The following is a 22,490-nucleotide window of genomic DNA, read 5'->3' on the forward strand; positions in this document are numbered from 1 at the left end:
TCTGTGAATGGGACAGTAGAGACAGAAAGCAACATTACATTAAAAAAAGCTTGGTTCTTGAGAAAAACCTTACAGGTAGGGGTTAAAAATGATGAGAGGAAAAGCCTTGTGGATCCCAAAAAGGTGTTACAGTAAGTTGGAGCTGATGAAACTATTTGTTAAGGCATTGCCAAAAGAAGTGAGTGTTTCAGATATGTTTGTGGACAGTATCTTGGTTTTTCAGAGGCAAAGCTAAAGGAAGGAATCTTTGTCGGACCAGACATTAGAAAACTAATGACAGATCCCAACTTTGTGGACAAAATGGAAACAAAAGAAAAGGCAGCATGGACATCTTTTAAATTAGTTGTTACCGGTTTCCTAGGAGGCAAAAGAGATCCAAACTACAAGACAATCGTCACAGACATGCTCAACAATTTTAAAAAGCTGGGCTGTAACATGAGCATTAAAGTTCATTTTCTCCACTCACATCTTGACTACTTCGCTGCAAACCTTGGTGATGTAAGTGAAGAGCAGGGCGAAAGATTCACCCAGACATCAAAGAAATGGAAAGAAGATATCAAGGAAGATGGAAAGTCAACATGATAGCAGACTACTGCTGGATGATAAAAAGAGATGATCCTCAACTAGTCTACAGCTGGAAAAGCAATAAAAGAAGCTTCAACAAAAAGCGAAAACGTAATTATAAGGACTTATGAGTTTAAAGAGAAATGGACGTGTGCTGGAAAAAGCTTAGAATATGATTTATAAATAAAATAAAAGTTTATAACGTTGGAAAAATATGATAAATTGGTTAAATTCTGTTATTATACCCAAAAATACTCCCTTTTTGTGATAAACCCTAACGTGATAGAAAAATGGATTGCATTTTTGAAATCAGTGCTGAAAAGTTCATAAAAGTAAATTATCAAATTTCAAACAACTTAAAAAAAAATCTTTTGCAGGCGTGTGTTATTAATAGAGATATATATTATCCACGTAAATTGTATTTTAAAAATTGTTTTAAAAGTACAACTCTATAACCTGGACATTCGTTCATTATTTCAAAGTGTTCTGCAGACATATCATACATGAGGAACGAGTCAATATTGCGTGTTTCATTGTAAAGTGATCAATGTTGAATAAAAATCCTTGTATTTGAATCTTAATTCTGTTCACTCAGAGACTTGTCGGGCATGCTTCATAACTCAGTTTTGAATCAGTACTACTAGTGACATGCAGACTACAGTACTACTTTTGTATTCGAACTACTTTTAAGAATTTATGGAAGATGAGGTGGAATACAATAACGCTAATAGAATGATTGCGTGATGCAGCAGTGCCGAATGCCTCAATAAACAACCTCGAACAGCTGGTATTTAAGCGTTTTGTTAGTTGACATTGTATGGTTTTTATTTGTATTATCCTAAAATAAAGGTATTGGAAGGGTTAACCTGACGACACACTTCAGAGACAAACGACAGAAAGGTTATGCTTGTATTACTCATATGTTGGTATTCCTGTGGAATGACAACCTGCACAGAAATCATGTGGTGTGCGTATGTGTTTTGTTGTTTTGGTATCAGTTCGAAAACTGTAGTGGTCTGTGAGAGACGTGGTTGTGTTATAAATAGATGTTACCGTGCAGCAGATAGGTTTTATGATGCGGTGAATTGGGTACATATCATGTGCACAGTGTATGATAAGTCGTTTCGTTCGCCCTTGAGTGGCATTATCTACCGGTCTTGAAGGACCGAATCTATGTTATGCAATCAGGAGACGAGAGCAGTCGGCGTACATCTTAAATATGTATAACAAAGATAAAATAAAATGGCTTTACGTGTCTTCATTTTTGGTAAGAAAGCCCGCCTTTTCACAAATTATTAAGAGCAGTAGTTACTGCACCTTGCTTTTAATTTTTATTAGGGACTAATGATTTTTAGTATGATTAGTAACATTGATAATGTGGCTATTTTTGCAGGACATGTTTGCAGTTGGCCTAGCCGTTCCTCTGCTATCTGCATACATGAGAAATCTAGGAGCATCGCACTTTATGATAGGAGTTAGCAGTTCGGTGTACTCTGGAATACAACTGTTGTCAGGGCCATTGGTTGTAAGTTAAAAAAAAAAAGTTAGTTAAATGGTAGTAAAGTTTACCTTCATATAACTGACTAGGCTGTGCTCAGAAGCTTTCACAGAGTGTACAGAATTAGTCCAGAATAGTACTGGCATTATTGTTTCATTGGAACACATTATGTTCTGTATGCCTCGTGTGTGGAACTGAGCCATTTCACAGAGAGAATCATTGTGTATGCCGTGTTGTTAATTATAGGTATTGTATATATAATTTTTTTTAATTGAGTATTATGACTCCTCTATATGCATGATAAATGGAGAAAGGTGCAAGAGTAACATGCAATAAGTGAACCCACCAATAAGGGCTATGTTCGTCACCAAAACTAGTTTGGATAATAAGTAAGTAAACAAATAAGTGTGTGTTGCATCAAGGTGGACTCACAGTTCCAGTTTTTTTTTTTATGCAGACCAAATGGAAGAGTTCAAAGATCAAGTTATTGTTTAGTACACAGATCGTAATTGTTAGATAGGTGGACAGTAACTGCATAGCTGAGTCTTTGGATTTGTGTGCTTTCAATTTTTTTGCGAACAGCCGTGGTTGATTAAGAGACTTTGGAAAGATATAAGAATATGCTTGTTGTCTTTATTCCTTCATCTAGAAGGATGTATACTTCATGGAGAAATTCAGTAACTGCAGTTGGTGTGCAGCAATATTTCCTAAAACATGCTGTTTTTCTGTTAAGAACTCATTTGTTTGTAAAATAAACAGAGGGCTGAAAGGAGGAGAACCATTTTAAAAACCTTACTAAAGGTAGGGGTCATTGATACCAGATGATAGTTTGAAACCTCTTTTGTACTTCATTCCTTATGCAGTGGTTTAACAATGCTTGTTTTTAGACTATTAGGATAGATGTTTTCCCTAATATTGCAGTTTACGAGGTAGGTTAGTGGTTTAACTTTCTCAATTATGCGGCATGTGACATGTGAACCTTTCCGGGTTCTTGCTTATTTCATTTTCATTAACCTCATTGATTCAAAATCCACTGTTAGTGTTGTAATTTCATATCTCTGTGTGTGTATAGTGTTTGGGTATCCTGTAGGTGATATGAAATGCTTATTGGATATATAGCTTTTGGGTCTTTTATAATAGGCCTACCATCTTGTATAATACATAAAGGTTTATTATCCCTGGTTGAGGAAGTTGTCCAATACTAACTGATCAGTTTCCAGGAGGCCTTGCGTTTAAAGTTTTCTTTTCTATGTTATATTCTTTGTTTGAAAGTGTACAGCCTTGTTGATTTGTACAAGACATCTAGGTCATGAAATATCTTGCCTAAGTTCAAAAATGTTGTCTGAAAGTCTGAAGTTATTTCTTCCACTCTGAGTGTGTGTATTGGCTCTGTCTGCATTTCTTTAATTGGGCAGCAAGAATCAAAAGTGCAAAACTCATCTCATTTGTTACCTGACCCTTCCACATGATAGATTGTGCTCTGTCTCTCCTCGGCTAGTATAATTTTAAGAGAGTTGATGTTACTATTATTCGAAGCTTGTTTCTTTTCAGAAGTTCCTATCATTCTTTTAGGAGCTGATTTTCTTTTGTGCAAGGTGGTCTTACTATTGAGTCTGTTTCTGTACTTAAGTGTCTTCAGGAGTTTTGTTAATTATTGCATAATCTACCCTGATAAACTAGAAGCAGAGACCCTGGTGTCCATGGAAACTATAGTTTTAAGATAGTTTGAAGTTAACGTCTCTAAGAGCTTCATGTAAGCTATATTGCTGGAGTTGACATCCATGTCAAGACCTCAAAGTACTGTAAGGTCATTGAGGCCAGTCTATCTATTATGGTATCGAAAGTGTTAAGAAAATTGATTACAAGATGGGCTATATGTTCCTAGTACTTTTCTTACTACATTGAGTTCATATGCTCTTTTAGTTCAGTCACAATGGCATTCATTAAAGATGAAATATAATGTTTTGTTTGTTGATGTGAACACAAGGCAACTATACATTTGGTTATAGTCACATATCAGATATGTTTCTGGAGCCTGCCATTTCCAACATCCCTGCCTCCCTTCTGTGTGGGCTGTTTTAAAATGAGAGCTATGTAAAATTAAGGAATTTTAAATGCTGGGAATATTATGTGAGTAATTCAGGAGGAAAAGCAAAACAGCAATTTTCTGTATATTTGCTGTTCAGTGTGATGGTTGATCTCCTTGCAGAATTATAAAAACTTTCCTCTTGTGAAAAATAAGATATGTGGTTCTAGATATTTCAGACTATAACCAACAGTAAACAGTTTTTATTCTTGCATAAATAACATTGTCACGTATGTGGTAAGCCATTACTTACAGACAATTCCTCAGTCCAAAATGTGCTTGTCAGACACACCTCTTCACTTTAGCATGGACAGACTGAACAAGAATGTTTTGTCCTGCTTCAAAACTTGGAAACCATGCCTAGCATACGAGTGCCTTACTCCTCATTGGCTGGAGCTTCACCACCTCAGACGATGTCTGCAGAGAAAACTACCGAATCAGATGCCCCAGCAGATATACATAGGTTGATCAGTAAGTTCAGAAATAACAGCTACAGTTGCTCACAAGTAGTCAACACATAATAAAAAAAAAGTATCTGAAAGGTGGGAAATATAGCAGACAACTTTCAGTGTTTCCTTCGAAATACCACATTACTTCATAACAGTATCCTCAGCTGGTTATGGCTAGTCCTCTGGAACTCTTTAGGGGTTACTATGTGTGATCTTCTCCCTTATTTTCAAACAATAAACTCCAAAGTTCATAGTGAGACTCTCAGGAAACTGAAGGAATGATTACATGTTTATAGCTGCAACAAGTGAATAATGCTCTTCTCCTTCACCATGATAAAACATCGTCATGCACTACTGTGTTCGCCTGATAGATTTCAAAACTTCGGTGGGTTGTTCTTCCTTATCTCTCTTACAGCCCAGATCTCATGCTTTCCAACTTCCATCTCTTTGCCCCACTGGTGGATGGACTCCTTGAGAAGCTCAACAACAATTAAGGGGAAGTTATAAATGGAGCAAAAATTTGGCTGAGACACACAGCATGATAGTAGCACCATGATGGCATACAGTCTTCACATTATGGTGTTGCAGCACATAGAATTTAATGTATATTACATTGAAAAATAGTTTTGTACCCAAAGAATTGGTGAGCAATATTGTGTATTTGTCATGAATAAAACCATCCTGTTCTGAGAAAAAATGTTGCAGTACTTGTGGAATGACCTTACGTTTTAAGAGCAAATTAGTTGTCTCTCACTGACCACTCCTTAAATAACTATCAGTGAAAGTGGGGAACTGTAATATAGATTCCAGTTAGAATTAGCTTATTTAGCTGGAATCCATTCTTTCATTCAATCAGTAATTTATAAAAGGCAACTTGAGAGGTGGCTAATAAGTCCTACACAGTCAAATGAGAACTTGTTCACTGTTCACTGCTCTCAGTTTGGCTTTGATAAAGGATTCTCTCATAAAGAGAAATAAAAAAAACTTGGAAATGGAGTGTCAGCAGGGATAGACAAAAATTATCTGCTGATGTAGTTTGCGAACTTGTCAAAATCTTTGATTTTGTGATCACAAAATTGTACCTCCCAGATTAAAGTATTATGGCATAATGGCATCCCTCATGCGTGGGTGGAATCTTACCTCCATAAGAGAAAACAGAGGGCTCTGCTTCGTGTATAGAATATATAACCAGCATAAGAAAAAGAAATATTGTAACATTCCCACCCCTCTTTAGAAAACAACTAGGTAGTTAGGACAATCATTCAGAGCGGCACATAAGGAAATAAATTTTCTTTGTGCAGAAACACTTCTGTCAACAAATCAACACTGCCAGAATGAAATCTTCACTCTGCAACAGTGTGTACGCTGATATGAAACTTCCTGGCAAATTAAAACTGTGTGCCGAGTCTCGGCCCATTACACAGTTATAATATGCCAGAAAGTTTCAAATCAACACTGACTTAGAAAGCATCACTCCTGCAAAACCCAGCTTGCCCTTTTCTCGCATAATATCCTGCAAACCATGGATGAGTCCCCTAGATTTCTGTATAGCATTTGACACAGTGCCCCATTGCAGACTGTTGATGAAGGTCAGAGCGTATTGAATAGGCTCTCAGACATGAGTGGCTTGAAGGCTTCTTAAGTATTAAAAGCCAGTACGTTGTCTGGGACGGTGTGTGTTCATCAGAGACAAGGATATAATCAGGAGTTCCCCAGGGAAGTGTGTTAAGACCTTCCTTGTTCTCTAAATACACGAATGATCTGATTGTTAGAATGAACTAAAATATGCAACTGTTTTCCGATGATAGTATAGTCAAGGGGAAAGTGTTGTTGTTGCGTGACTGTTCAAGGATACAGGATGAATGATGGAGCTTTTATTTGGTGTGATGAATGGCAGCTTGCTTTTAATGTGCAAAAATGTAAGTTAATACAGATGAGTAGGAAAAACAACCTTGAAATGTTTGAATACAGTACTGTAACAACTTTTCTATTGTAATAGATATCTCATTTTTGGCTATAAATTACTAAAAATCTGTAAGCATACTGATAATATTTGTAGCATATCAAACTCGTAAATTAAGAGCAACAGCAAGCTTAGTATGAAGCTATTTGTTTACTGCTCTGCAAAATACTGCACCAGGCATAAATTATTGACTGTTTTGTAAGATGCTGCACTGGGCATAGTGCATCCCTGCAGTGTCTGTACTGTTACCATGCAGGGGATGAGCAATTAGAAGCTGCTGCGAACGGGTGAGGTGTCAGATGTCGTAAGCACTAGTCTCTCCTGTAGGCACTGTATCTGCTGCAGGAAATCAAAGCCCCAGCATTACCCAGCCACTTGACTGTTGGTGGTGAGTCAATGTTGGGTCTAGGTGGCCTGTACAGGGTAGACAGAGATCAGGGAGGACTCGGTGTGCTGTACCGATTCCTATAACAAACAAGTTAGAGGTGCTGTGTTCCACTGAAATGGAAACTGAGCCAATGGGACACACTTTACCTGTTTTGGGGAAATCTGGTTTGTCCTGCGTCAAGAGGAAGCAAACAATGAAGGGTAGAGGTACATTAACATTGACATCTCTAATGTACAATGAATAATGGGACCCATTACAGAAATGGCAGCAAGAGATGGGAACAGACACCAGGTACACTTGGTGTGTATGCCAGGAGGCTGCATTCAACATGTCGAAGAGGCTGTTCTGGCCCTTGTTGGGAGAACAGGGTTTCCACAACTATAGATTGTGGTGCATGTTGGAACAAATGATGCCTGTTGTTGAAGATCCAAGGTCATACATGGATCATTGCAGCAACTAGCAGACAGGGTTGAGAATACCAGCGTTGCTCACAGTTTCAACAAAGCTATCAATCTGCAGCATTGTCTGCAGAGCAGGTCGTGACCCCCCTGGTTCTCTGTCAAGTAGAAGGATTAAACCAAAGATTCTAAGGGTTATGTGACAGTCTAGGCTGTGACATCCTAGACTTGAACCATGGGGCTGAGAATTGAAAGATGCCCCTAAATAGGTCAGGAGTACATTACATATCAGAGGCAGCTACCCAAGTAGATGATTGTTTGTGAGGTGCACACAATGGTTTTTTAGATTAAGACACTCTCCATCCAATCCAGATTACACTAGTTGTGGGGAATCTCAGAATTATCAGTGTAAGATTCAAAGAAATGCCTCCTGCACATGAGAGAATCAAAATTCTAGCGGTTAACCCCCAAAGCATTCGCAATGAAGTGTCGGAGCTGGAAGTGCTCCTAAAAAGCACTGAACCTCACATATTAGGCACAGAATGCTGGTTAAAACGTAAAGTTGATGTTAGTGAGATCTTTGGGTAACATTTATGCATATATGAAAAGGATAGGGGAACAGGAAATGGAGCTGGTATATTTGTCATAGTAGATGAAACTTAAATCTATAGATTTTTTAATTTTATCCATATTTTGCAGCTTCAAACGTGACTGTGTATGAATTAAAAACCACCTTCAGTCACAATTTTTCATGTTTTAGTTAGTACATGATGCATTTTGGACCCTGTGGGTCCATCTTCAGGTGTAATTCATCTTAATACATGATTTATTTGTTCTCTTGAATGAGATGAGATGCATATTCCTGTCACAAAAAGGTTTGATGTTAGGTTACAAACTTCATAAGTCATACACGAAAAATATGTGTGAAATAGTGGAAAAGATGAATAGTGTAAACTTACCACATAATTGAAGAAGAGTTTTTTTAACATTTTAGTAACAGTATATGTTTTTTCCTCCATCATTTTCAAGCATATCACTTCATTCAAGAGGCACATTTGCAAGCACATGTTTGTAAACACTTCACAGATGTTTTTGTACATTGTGTGGTCAAAGATGAATTTTTCATAGTGCTGAAGATATGATTAATAAACAATTGACATATGCAGGAAATAACTTTAGAACAGATCTTTACAATTACTGAGATAGCTATGGCTTGTGAAATTTGTTTGTTCATTTAACATCGATTCTGGTTTCTTTATTTTGTGGAGGTATATCTCCAGTTGCACTAACAGATGTAGGGTCTTACCATTGGCTTCATTATGTAATACTACCAAATTGTTTTGTAGAATTGTTTATGGCATGTTTAGTTTCCAACATATGTTGTGCAATAACTGATTTTTCAAAGTAGTTGAGGCTGAAAGCATTTACATGTTCTTGAAAATGGGTTTTGAAGTTTCTGCCTGTTTTCCCTACATAGTAGACAGGACAACTGGGGCAAGATACTTTGTACTCTCCACTGCTGCTTTATGTTTGTGTATTGTGTTGAGGGCAATAAAAGCATAATTTTCCTGGACCTTAAAATCACCAACCATCAACAGAAACATAAGTTCAGCATACACAGAAAACACACATACAGACATAACACTGAACAACTCATCATGCCATCACACCACACAAACATCCTGCATTTAGGTCCGTGCTACACAGAGTTCACTCTCTTGATCTAGAAGGAAACACCCTCAAAAATGAGATAGATACAATAAAGAGCATTGCCATAAGCAATGGCTACACAGCCAGAACTGTAGACAATTTAGACAGACAAATACACAAAAGCAAGACAAAGAATGAGAACACTATGAAAGAAGAGAAAATATTCACCAGTATCCCAGTATACCTGGGGCCATATCACAAAAAATAGCTAACCTTTTCAAAAAACAAATGTACCAATTTTATTCTCAGCTAATAATAAATTAGGAAACTTACTCGTCCATAACGTAAAATCAAAAATAAGTCGGCTACAAATGAAAAATGACAATCAATAAGTAAACCCATAGCATGTGGAATACTAGCAGCCAAAACAAACCTGCCATGAACTTTCGCACAAACATAATACTACAACCCAATACATATTGCTCCCATTTGGATCGTGAGGGATAAGGTTGGATGTGTTACTGCACACACAGAAGCATTTAAACAATTGTTTCTCTGCACTCCATGTGTGAATGGAATAGAGCCAAAAGTCCAAATAACAGGTACAATGGATGCACCCTCTGCCATACACATCACAGTAGTTTGCAGAGTGTAGTTATAGGTGCAGGTGTTCTGCCAGACACAATAAGGTGATTAAATATATAGGTGTGATGTTGCAGAGACATATGAAATGGAATGAGAATGTAAGGACAGTAAGGGGGATGGCAGATGGTCAACTTCGGTTTATTGGAAGAATTGTTGGAAAGTGTAGCTCATCTTTAAAGGAGACCTCACATGGAACACTAGTGTGACCTGTTATTGAGTACTGCTTGTGTGTTTGGGATCAGGTTGAAAGAAAGACTCACAAACAATTCGAAGGACTGCTGCTAGACGTTTTACTAGTAGTTTGTCAGCTCGTGAGTATTATGGAGATGTAACATGAATCCTAATGGGAATCAGAGGAGGGAAGATAAAGTTCTTCTCATGAAACAATGTTGAGAAAAATTAAAGAGAACCAGCATTTGCAGCTGACTGCAGAATGTTTTCTATTGCTGCCAGCAGACATTTCACACAAAGACCATGAAGACCAGAGAAATTATGGCTCACACAGAGGCATATAGACAGTTATTTGTACCTCGCTTCATTTGCGAGTGGAACAAGAAAGGAAATGAGTGGTAGTGGTCCAAGATTCTCTCTACCATGTGCTCTTCACAAAAGGTCTGTAGATGTAGAAATTAAGTTTCCTGAAATGCAAGTCAGTTGGAGGATACAGCATTCCCCTTGTTTTAGCATTATGAATTGTGGTAGATTTGTATTCACCATGTGAAGGTGGGTGTCATAGACAGGCACAGTGAGAAGTAGGGTGTTGGTTGTTTCTTAGCTGTCAGTTTGATTCATTTTATTTTAGATTCTTCAGATAAAAAGCTGTTAACAACACTTTTGAAATTGTATGGCACAGATCCTTCACATCTGATAGTGTTCTTCCAGAAACAAGCTTGTAAGGGTGAGGGTGGGGAATATTAACGATAGCCTTTTTCCTGTACAGGAATACAACATAATGGCTGTTTTAGTTCTAATGAGTTCCAGCACTATTTGAAAGATTTGATTTTTAATTTATTTTTCAATTTTTTTTATTTATTTTTTTATTTTGAGATATTTGTGCATTCCTTATTAATGCGTTATGTACAGCACAAGTGAAATGTGCAAAGTAGAATTTTATTATTCTGGGGGGGGGGGGGGTGTGATCTTAAAGATAATTTATGAAATTGTATATTTTTGGCTTAGAAACGGGCAGTTTGGGCAATAAGTGGTGTAAGTTTGCGAACCTCTTGTCGACCCCTGTTCGTCAGTCTGGATATTCTGACATTGGCCTCTCAACATATATATTCTTTACTGTTGTTTGTTATTAAAAATATCAGCTTATTCCCAAGAATTAGCAGCTTTCACTCAGTTAATACTAGGCAGAAATCCAATCTGCCTTTGGATCGCACATCCTTGACTCTTGTGCAGAAAGGTGTGCGATGTACTGCCATATCCTTATTCAGTAGGCTACCACAAGAATTCAAAAATCTTAGCAATAATCCACACACTTCCAAATCAAAGCTGAAGAGTTTCCTCGTGGGTCACTCCTCCTATTCTGTCGACGAGTTCCTTGAAAAATTAAACTGATTTCTGTGTTTATATTGATTGCGTTTGCATACACTTATGGTTTGTCTTTTGTTGAGTTCGTAAACATTTTATTTTATCTGTTACTACTTTATCATAATTTCATGTACTGACGCATTCCATGACCTTGGAGATTTGCTTCTAAATTTGGTGCTACAGAACTAGAACTGTAAAATAAAAAAGAAAGAAATAAAAGAAATACTAAGTTAGTAAGAGTGGAGCTGGTCAGAGCATGAACTCAGATTGGATAAGGAAGAGAAGGAAATCATCAGTGTTATTTCCTAAGAAAGCTGCATTAAACCTAAATGCATTCTCAATAAACTGAGAATGAAGCCCTTTGTGATGTTTTTCTGTTATTCAAATGTTTCCCCACTTTCATGGCATAACTTCTATGGTGAGCGGACATTTCATTTATCTTTAGGAAGCATCGCTGTCTGCTGAAAACTTTCACCCTCTGTGTATGTGACACAAAATTAGTAGAGAGCAAGTACTGAATATTGCTTCAGGTATCAATATTAAATAGTTCTATCTCAAAGTAAGTATTGTTTGTATTTCATGTAGCTACAGTTTCTAGTTAAGCTTTCTGTCTATTTGACAAAAAAACCCTTTTCACAACTTTGAGGAGAAATGTGCGTCTCCCACAGTGTAGTTGCTGTGCAGAGACTAGCATAGGTGTCCGCAAGGGGGCACAAGGGAGGGGGTGGGAATAAGAGGGCTTAGCCCCTCCTGGAATCTGCTCGTTATTTGTAGTTTGTTAATTTGGCATTTTCCTTCTGATTATTAGTCTTGCAGTCCAACAGGACTTTCTTCATCTTTCAGCCAGCCTCCATCCCTCTCAGATCTTTCATTCCATTGCCAACCTGTCATTATTGATATATTAATAAAATTATTTCTTGTCAATAACTCATTGAATACTGTAAAATTAAAAATAAAACATGAAATTTTGGATTGTTAAATCAAAAGGGTAGGGTTCATATTGAATATTAACTTTCACTAACAAAATATGGTTATCATTTCAGTGTTAAAAGTATGAAACCTAAATAATATTGGATGCATATCTATTAATCGTTCATGACACAATAAACTTTTGTGTAATTCCATCCAAATTTAGTTCTTGAGGTGATACATATTCTCAAACTTTATCAGTTACATGTATGAGGGGGTGATCAGTAATTAATGCAACATTCCCCCCCCCCCCCCCCCCCTGTCCCCTCCCCTCCTTTGACCTCAACCAGTTTTTATTGAAAAGTTGCGGACTGTGTTGTGGGACGTCATCAAATATTCCCCCTTCAGCCAGTGTAGTTTCATGAAGTTCAGACAGGTAGCAGTTCTATACGTAGCCTTCAAAACGGCTCTATAATGGATGTGCGTTCCAAGTGAAGAGCTACTGTTAAATTTCTTTTGGTGGAAAACCAGAACATGGGAGATATTCGTAGGCTCTTGTGCAATGTGTACTTTGACTTGGCAGTGTGTGTCATTGGGTGAGGTGTCTGTCATAGTCGCAACGAGGTTGCGCAACCCAATCCGATCTCCCACGTGCAGGCCGATTGCACGCATCTGCAAATTCTGCTGTGTTTGAATGTGCAGACACTCTCATTCAAGGTAATCACAATCAAACACCTCACTGCACAACTGGATGTTACTGTTGGTAGTGGTGACATACTCGTCCCCCCGTTGGAGTACTCGAAGGTGTGTGCATGTTGGATCCCTTGCTGCCTAATGTGTGACCATAAAGAGCAAGAAAGGACCATGTGTGCAGAACTGTTTGGACGTTATGAGGCTGATCTTAACAATTTTTTATTTAACATTGCCACAAGTGATGGATCATATGTTCATCACTTTGAACTGGAAACAAAATGGCAATCCGTGGAGTGATGCCACAACCTCTCTCCCCCAAAGAAAAAGTTCGAAGCTGGTGAAGTCAGGGTGATGGTCTTCTGGGACTCTGAAGGGGTTATTCTGTTTGATATCTTCCCTCATGGTACAACAATTGACTCTGAAGTGTGATGTGCTACCCTCAGGAAATTAAAGAAATAACTTCAGGGTGTTTGTCACCACAAAAATGCAAATGCACTTCTCCTTCTCCACGACAGTGCACAGCCTCGCAAGGGTGTGTACCTGGGAGGATGTTGCAAAACTCCATCGGACTGTTCTTTCTCATCCATGCTACAGCCCGGATCTCACACCTTCAGACTTTCATCTGTTTGCCCAGTGAAGGAAGCACTCCATGAGGAACAATACATGGATGAGGAGGAGGTTATTGATGCAGCAAGATGTTGGCTCCAACATCAACCAGTAGAGTGGTACCATGCAGGCATCCAGGCCTTAACAGTAAGGTGACATAATGCTGTCATATTGAATGTAGATTATATTTGAAAATAGGATTTTGCAGCAAAGAGTGGGGAATAATATTGTGTATTGGAATCCTGAATAAAACCAACCTGCTTTCAGAAAAAGTGCATTGCATTTCTTATTGAATGCCCCTTGTAAAAATAATTATTTTGGAATATTTAACTATCAAGGCCATTCAGGTCTTTCCATTGTTTAATTTTAGAATATTTCCCCTTCTTGCAAATATTTGTGCAGATGCCCATGTAGAATATGCTGCAAATTACATCATACACAGAGATTCAATAATGTTGTTCATTTTATTCTTCAGTTATTCTTTTCCCACTCAAATTGCTGTGGGTGTCCAGCTGGTGATAAGTGTTACTGTGTTCCCTCCCAACTTTGATTCCAGTTCTGCTGGAATCTTCTGGTTGTCATAGCACACTACCTGTGACCTCCATGTGAAACTTTAATGTTGAAATTACTATAGCTAGGTCATAAAGCACGACCATATGCTAACCTTTGGTATACACCTTTGAACTAAAAATATGTGTGTAGTTTGCTTGTCACAGGAACGGATAACCAGGAAATTATCTGTTGCGTCTACCTATGACAAACTGACTGGTTACAATAGCACTGTGTCCCAGGTAAATTATACTTGTTTCTGAGACAACATAAATGGTCCAAGTACTCTGTCTTGAGTGGAACCATATGGTAGCATCAATATGTGGTTATAATCATTTAAGTTTGTTGATCAAGCTATGAAACACCAACCTTTTTGGGCATGCTTTCTTCCTCAGTTAAAGCAACAGCTAAAAATGTGTAAGCTAGTAAGTCTTGTTATAACAGCTGAAACAAATTGGTCATCATAAGTAATATTCTCAGTAATTTTGAAACGTACATAAGCTGAATCAGTAAATGTGAGGCTGTGTGAATTTGTAAAGGTTTGTAATTGATTTTTGCTGTTGTTTTATTCACAAACTTACAGTAATGCGAAAACTGTTTGTTGTACTCTTACTTTTACATTATACCTGACATGATAATTTCTAATAAATGACCTGTGTTAAATTTTCAGGGAAGTTGGAGTGACATCTATGGAAGATATCAAATTCTCATGTTCGTCCTAGCAGTTTGTTCAGTTTGCTACAGTTTCATTGGATTGACCACTGCTCTTTCTACGATATTGTTTTTAAGGTTTGTCCTAGGTAATAAATGATAGCATTTTGTATGTGTTACATATAATTTTAAGATTTTTCAAACGTTGTTAAGAATCCCTATATGCAGGCTAAAAATTCTCGTTAAGGAACTGCATACTAGTCTGACATTGGATACGTTTGTGTTAAAACTTGAATAAATTGCTGTTAAAATATGGAAATGTAATGATGATATTGCAAAAATATAAAGCTAGATTTACAGAATAAATTGTCATCCAGAAAACTGCTTGGAAAAGTGTTTATTTTAGAAATACACAAAATCAGCTCTGTAAAAGACATATTACCAAGTGGAAACTTAGAAACAAGTGAGAGAACCTTGATATGGCTCCAGCTTAGACAAATGTAGTACCATATTTGTGACAGGTTTCAAGAACAACTAACAACTAATTTCAGCCTTTCAGCCATAAAACTGTCAAGTAAAGTTAACCTGCATCAAAACAATCAAAAATTTCCAGTATTAGGAAATATATTTACCAGCATGGGTATTATAAGAACATCATACCTGTTAGACTGGAATGCAAAATAGAAATTTTATGTTTCAAAATAATTTGTATGAGAAGTCCTGTAAAGAGTGGGGTGGTGGGATGAAATTTTGCAAAAAAGTTCTGAAGCATGTATGGGAACTCATAATTGTAGGAATTGGTTTTATTGTTGCCGTTGCATATTCAGCTGATGAAGTTGTAAAAATTATTCCTTAATCAATTACCAAATGATGCCTTCTGTAACAGAGAACTCATTTATACTTGGTAAACAAAGTCATCTGATAAATATTTCCCTCTTTCTGAAATTCCAGGGAATGCTAACACTAGAAGACTGTGAATAATGACTTCTATCAGTTTGAAGAATGTAGTGTAGGTCTCATCCCTCTGTCCCCTACTGTGAGCACCAGCATTTGATTCATTTTTACTGTCATGTTGAATTGTTTGAATTCACTGCTGCACATTTCAAGGCATGCCTATAAATTCTTGCTTAATGACAGTTTGTAGTGCATAAAAATCCTGTTATTTTCTGTTATGCAATTTGTACTTTGATGTACCATAACATGGAAAAATTGATGTCACAATTTGCTCATTTGTCGGCCATTGTCCAGTTTCAGCTCATTGGATACCCATACAGGAAAACTGTTATTCAGCCATTTATATTATGATAAGAATTTAAAACACACAGTTCACCGTCCACATATCTGTATTGTCTCGCTTGCTACTTCAGGCTGGTAATCTTTCTGGTGTTTGAATGAACTTTTGACATTAATAATATTGTGAAGGGTGTGTAGATCCAGTAGAGTATCACCTGAACTACTTACTGTCTTAGTGCCAAGGAGGGGATTTTCTCATATGTTGTTTCCAAATTTTCTGCACTATTGTTCACATGGCAGTATAAGCACTCGCTAATACTGCAATAACCTATTGTTAATAAAGCTGTTTCATTCTTCTCCCATCCACATTGGTGCAGTTTTAGCTGATTTCATTCTCTTGCAGTCATGAGAAAATAGCACTTGGACAAGATGTGATGTTTACCTCATTATGATTTGTATGGAGTTTTGTGCTAAATTGGATTCTATTTAGTACTGACTAAACTACTGCCCTGCACTTAACAAACATTCAGTGTCAGCTCATTCCAAAAATTATACTTGGGAAACCTATTAGCTTACATGGTGTAATCAGATTTTCGTGCATGTAATTCATACAGAGTCAATTAATTGTTTTCCGGTCTTGGTCTGAAGTCTCTTTTTTCACACCTCACCTCTAAACAGAATTAAAGAAAAGAGTGGTAGTACATAATTGGTGACAGCAACTGTTGTAAGTTCTTACATAACTGTGCTAAATCAAAACTAACTATGGTTAATAAACTGTCTGATAATTAGTAGTGGAAAACTATACAGATTGTCCCAACTCTTTGAGGGGCACATGTATGGCAGGGGGTGACAATTACAATGATAGAAAGATAGTGTATCATGCTAAACTGTGTACTATTAAATAAGGAACTAATGGCTGGAAACTATTTTTTTATTTTTTATTAGTGTAGACAAAACTTGCAATGTATTGCAAAAAATAAGCTCATAATAAATATTCAAAGTGACAGACACCAGTTTCAGGATATATATTACAGTAGTGCATAAAATTTTGCCGTACTCTAAAATACACTGAAGAGCCAAAGAAACTGGTACACCTGCCTAATATCGTGTAGGACCCCAGCAAGCATGTAGAAGTGCCGCAACATGATGTGGCATGGACACTGACTAATGTCTGAAGTGGAACTGGCGGTAATTGACACCATGAATCCTGTAGGGCTATCCATAAATCTGTAAGAGTATGACGGGGTGTAGATCTCTTCTGAACAGCACGTTGCAAGGCATCCCAGATACGCTCAATAATGTTCATGTCTGGGGGAGTTCAGTAGACAGTGGAAGTGTTTAAACTGAAAAGAGTGTTCCTGGAGCCACTCTGTAGCAATTGTGGATGTGTGGGGTGTTGCATTGTCCTGCGGAACTGACAAAGTTAGTCAGAATGCGTAATGGACATAAATGGATGCAGATGATTAGATAGGATGCTTATGTATGTGTCACCTGTCAGTCATGTCTAGACATATCAGGGGTCCCATATCACTCCAACTGCACAGACCCCACACCATTACAGAGCTTCCACCAACTTGAACTGTGCCCTGCTGACATATTGGTTCCATGGATTCATAAGGTTGTCTCCATCCACTCGATAGTGTGAGCTGTAAGAGGTGAGAATACTGTTGGCAAAGAGGGCAATGTCATCATAGCTGTAGTGTATGACATTGTTATATGCACAGGCTGCAGTCGCTCACACTTTTTCTTGACCTCTTGGTATGTCAGTCTGTTCAGTCTTATATTCTTGCATTTTTTTCTCTCTGAAAGACAGTGCAATATGGTTACCAGGGAGAATGGTGCACTCAACAGTTGACGTAGACAGGGAGGAGAGTGGGGGGGGGGGGGGGGGGGGGGGGGAGCACAAAGAATGTTCACGTGCACCAGTTGTCCACAATCCTTGCAGACTGGAATAGCATTACAATGTGAAGACCTGCTCGAATTTAATACTTTTGGAGCACCGCATGGGGGAGGGAGGAGAGAGGTGGGATGGGGGATGATATATGCTTTCATATCACATCATTAAACAATTACACTGACCTTTTCCAACACTGAATCGCCCTCAAAGACCAAGATTAAGGCCCCAGTAGTGACCTTATTGTCCTTTGGCCCCCACTGCAAGAGGAGGCCATTATGGAAAATGATGCCTTGCAGCATGTCTAGACTATTATGGGGAGTGATGGTCACTGGAATGTTATCCAGTTTGTCAACAGGAAGCAATGCTTGTGGCTAGGCCAAGAAAAGGGGATGATATTTTAATCAAAACTGATCCACTCTTCATTTTGGAGGCGGCTGCAACTTCCCCAAACTCGTTCTCTATAGTCTCTACAAAGAGTAATAAGTATTGGTGGGAGTATTTCTCTGCTGATCACTTAGCTGAATGTTTCTCCCCCAACGTAACCAGGGAAGAAAACATTCTGGGGTCTCACTGCATTGACGAGGTTTGTCCTTCTGAAGAGATTATTAGGGCTGTATGACCAATATCAGAAGAAAGTTTCATCCACTTCATATACGAATCATCTGTCATGGTGCCACTCCCTCCAAACGGGGGCTCTTCCCATCAGCACTTTTGCTCTGAGTCCCCATGCCCCAGTCATGATGGGCGCATACTCCTTGGCATACATGGGGAGGTTCCAGCTCAGGCAGGAACAGTGTGATTTCTGCGTGGTGAGGGGGCTACAACCATGCAAGTACTTAATGACACTACAGCTTGGTGCCAAATGATCCAGTGAAAGAAGTCAGAGTGTAACTGGCACTCCAACAGTACTCTTCACTCACTGTCCTTTGAAGTATGAATTTCCTGAGCAAGTTAATAAATACCTGTCAGTGAAATGTCTCCCACATGATCAGAATCATCTCCTCAAACTCTGAGGATTTTCTCTGCCCAGGCACTGGGTGTTTGTGTTGCCCTCATCATATTGTCATCATCATTTGTGAAAATTGGACTGTGTGAAAATTGGACTGTGTGAAAATTGGACTGTGTGAAAATTGGACTGTGTGAAAATTGGACTGTGTGAAAATTGGACTGTGTGAAAATTGGACTGTGTGAAAATTGGACTGTGTGAAAATTGGACTGTGTGAAAATTGGACTGTGTGAAAATTGGACTGTGTACAGGTGCTGATGACTGCGCAGTTGAACACCTCATAAACCAAACATCCTCAGATTCTTCTGTGCTGACAACTGTTTGTTGAGAACCTTGGTCAGTTCAGAGTAGCTTCAGGCAATCCAGTGTGTAATAGGTACTATCCATGGTGATAAATTTTCCCACTTAGGATGACACCTGTTGGAAACATCTATATTTTCATTCATTTAGCTTAATGGGCACCACATTCAGCTGCACAATAAATGAAATGAATGTTTGCTGGTTTCTGTAATGAGCAAACTCTTCTGTAGACACCTCACACAGTTGTAATTAATTAAAAAAAGGGGTAGAGCCATGATAGTCAGTGTGGCCGGCAATTGTTTTCCATGAAACACTTAGGTAACGAATATATCACACACATTTCTCCTTGAATATCTTGCATCACCTGAAAAGTAATTTCCTGCCATTGGTGCCTTATCTCAGAAGTCCCTGCTGTCTATTTCGGGGAAGGCAACACCTCTGGCAAGTGGGCACTCTTTTAGGTCTAAAAAGTCTAAGTTCAAAAATAAATCTCTTGCAATTCCTTTTGCTTTTTCCTTTTTGATGATGTCACTGGTGAAACCAGTTTTTTGTCTAGTGTGAATTTTATATTTGTTCACTGGTACACTGTCAGAATTGATTTTAGAGCATAATGATGAAATACTATTGAATGATGTAAATCTTGCTTCTACTTCACCTCTGGCAGCTGACATTTACATGAATTCACATCACGAAGGTGCATACTTGCAAGAAATTTAGTCACTGTAGTATCTTCAGTGTTACATCAGCATTTTATAGACTGAATCACTTACAACTTGCACCACTTTTGTTTGTGTACAGTTAAAGAAACTGAAACAAGGTTTTCATAATTTGAAGGTATGGAGAGCAGCATATAGATTTGTTCTGTGTTTAACCATGTAACTCTTGCATCAACAGAGGTATTGAAGCCATGTGTTCCCTTTCAGTGGAATGGTGCACTTCTAAATAGCATCAGTATTTATTAACAGGTCTCAAGAAGTCATAAATCGGAATGTTTTTCCAGTGATCAAGAGGAAGGAGAGAACCATTTGAAAGAGTGCTCCCCTCCTCTCCCCTATGTTCATAAAGTCTTGGAAGGGCTTGCTCATGCCTCAGAAACTACACTGATGGAAAAAACATCAGCACAAAGTAGTGGTGGTACAACACAAATGGAAGTTGGTAGGTGTTTCTACATCTGAAAGATTGTGGCTATTCAAATTTTGCACCATCAGGGTGGTAGTAATAGTGCCACAGTTAGGATGAGATTGGACGTGTTGAGTTGATGTGAGTCAAAAATGCCTTTAAGATGGCACACCATTATCAATACCTCACAGAGTTTGAACAAGGTGCTGTAATAGGGCTATGAGAACTGGAAGTTCCTTCTGTGATATTGCGAAAAGACTTACTAACAGGAATGTATCCACTGTACATGGTTTCTGGCAGTGGTGGTCACGAGACTGCACAGCTAGGAGATGACCAGGCTCTGGATGGCCACATGGCATTACCAAGAGCGAAGACCATTGTGTTTGGGGTATGGTACTGGCACATCATACCGTATCTGCTGCAGCAGTTTAAGGAGTAGTTGGCGTTACAGTGATGCGCTGAACTGTTAAAAATAGATTGCTTAAACCACAGCTCCAAGCCAGATGCCCTTTAGCGTGCATTCCACTGACTCCAAACCACTACCATTTGCAGCTCCAGTGGTATCAAGCAAGAGCTCATTGGACAGCTGGATAGACGTCTGTTGTGTTTTCTTACGAAATTGGTTCTGCCTTGATGACAGTGATGGCCGTGTGTTGGTTTGGAGGCCAGGCAAAGCCTGCAACTAATCTGTCTTCATGCTAGACACACTGGACCTACACCTGGGGTTAAGGTTTGGTGTGCGATTTCATATGACAGCAGTCTCGTGGTTATCCCACACAGCCGATTACAAATTAGTACATTAACCTGGTGATACGACCTGCAGTGCTGCTTTTCATGAACAACATTCCAGGGGTGTTTTCTATAGGATAATGGTCACTCTCACACCACTTTTGTAACCCAACATGCCCTGCAGTGTGTCAACATACTGCTTTGGCCCATTTGATCACCAGATCTGTCTCCAGTTGAGCACATATGGGACATCATCGGAATAAAACTCCAGCGTCACCCACAATCAGCATTTACAGTCCCTGTATTGACCGACCAAGTGGAAACAGGCATGGAACTCCATCCCACAAGCTGACATCCAGTACCTACAACACAGTGCATGCACATTTGCATTCTTGCATTCAGCATTTACAATGACTTATCTCATGCTTACTTTATCCTATGAGCTTACAGTGTTAATCACTTAAACCTGTTACCTAGACAAATGTATTCCCAAAATTTTGTTACTCTACATTAATTATTTTCTGGCATTGTGATTTTCTTCTTTCACTCTATTAAACAATTAAGAAATGGTTTCTTGGTGGTTGAAACTAACAGTGGAACATCTAAGGAAGTCAAAAAACTTTGGTGATAATGACATAGCTTTTATGAAATTAATTAATTAATTAATGCATGCACAACTTCCTCAACTCACAGAGGTTTGTGGTCAAATGCCATGATAATATGGGCTTGAGTGTCTCGGAACTGAAATGAAACTGTGTGTCACAGACAGTAATCAATGTTCAACAAAAAATGTGAAGGAATGATAGAGAGATTGAGAAGTCACCACTTTCAGGATGAACTTCAGTTCTCCACTGTTACCTGAGCACGTCATGGCAGAGTTCCCCTGACTTAGCTATAAATGCCAGTGACTTGGACTCACAGCATTAAATTGCTGAAGTGAAGCAGCTTATGGTACTGTCAGCTATCTGCATCAACTGTTGTGGAAACCATACAGTCTGTAGCTAAGACTGCCTGCTATTTGCTGAAGGACGAAAAATTCAAGAAGAGCCCCTGAGGCAGAAGCCAAGAATGAGTACGATGTCACAAAATCTCCTTTCTTTGCCATTTCTTGTGACCTTGATGAAGAAACCTGTCCTCAAGATGGATGCTTCATCAGGAATGATGTCCAGTGAAACAGTACCCATGCCTGCCCTTATACATGTCAATGCAGACAGAGTAAGGACGTAGCAACGCAGACAACCATGACCACTTTGTTCATCAATCTTGAAGAGAAAGAATCAAGACATTCAGACTGCAAACTTTCCTGAGTGCCATCAGATGTCATATTGACTGTTGAGGAGGACAGCTTGGTGTTGGCTGCCTCATCACCAGAACCCAGAAAGCCAAGCCCCTCCACTCCCCCTCACTTTACCAGTGCATCACTGTCCCAACGCAAAGGTAGTGCTAAGTTAAAAACATGTTACTAGAATGGCTTCAGTACTTCATTGCAGTGTGAATGCATACAGGCCTCATTTTGAGGAATTGAAACTGCTCGTCCAGAACAGACCTTTCTGAATCTGTTTCGAAGACATTCATTTTAAACATACTAACACACCTGCACTTGCAGGCTATCACCTCCACA

General features: G+C 38.6%; 1 protein-coding gene across 1 annotated transcript in view; it reads left to right on the plus strand.

Moving 5' to 3' along the window:
• The first annotated feature begins 1,529 nt into the window (after positions 1-1,529).
• Positions 1,530-22,490, plus strand: part of LOC126459744 (major facilitator superfamily domain-containing protein 9-like) — a 39,871-nt gene continuing 18,910 nt past the window's right edge. Inside the window, exons 1-3 of the mRNA XM_050095881.1 lie at positions 1,530-1,831; positions 1,958-2,089; positions 14,605-14,734. Coding sequence (XP_049951838.1) covers positions 1,784-1,831; positions 1,958-2,089; positions 14,605-14,734 — 310 coding nt within the window. The 5' untranslated portion in view covers positions 1,530-1,783. The remainder of the gene's footprint in view (positions 1,832-1,957; positions 2,090-14,604; positions 14,735-22,490) is intronic.

This window comes from Schistocerca serialis, chromosome 1 (genome assembly GCF_023864345.2).
Source record: "Schistocerca serialis cubense isolate TAMUIC-IGC-003099 chromosome 1, iqSchSeri2.2, whole genome shotgun sequence".
Classification (NCBI taxonomy): Eukaryota; Metazoa; Arthropoda; class Insecta; order Orthoptera; family Acrididae; genus Schistocerca; species Schistocerca serialis.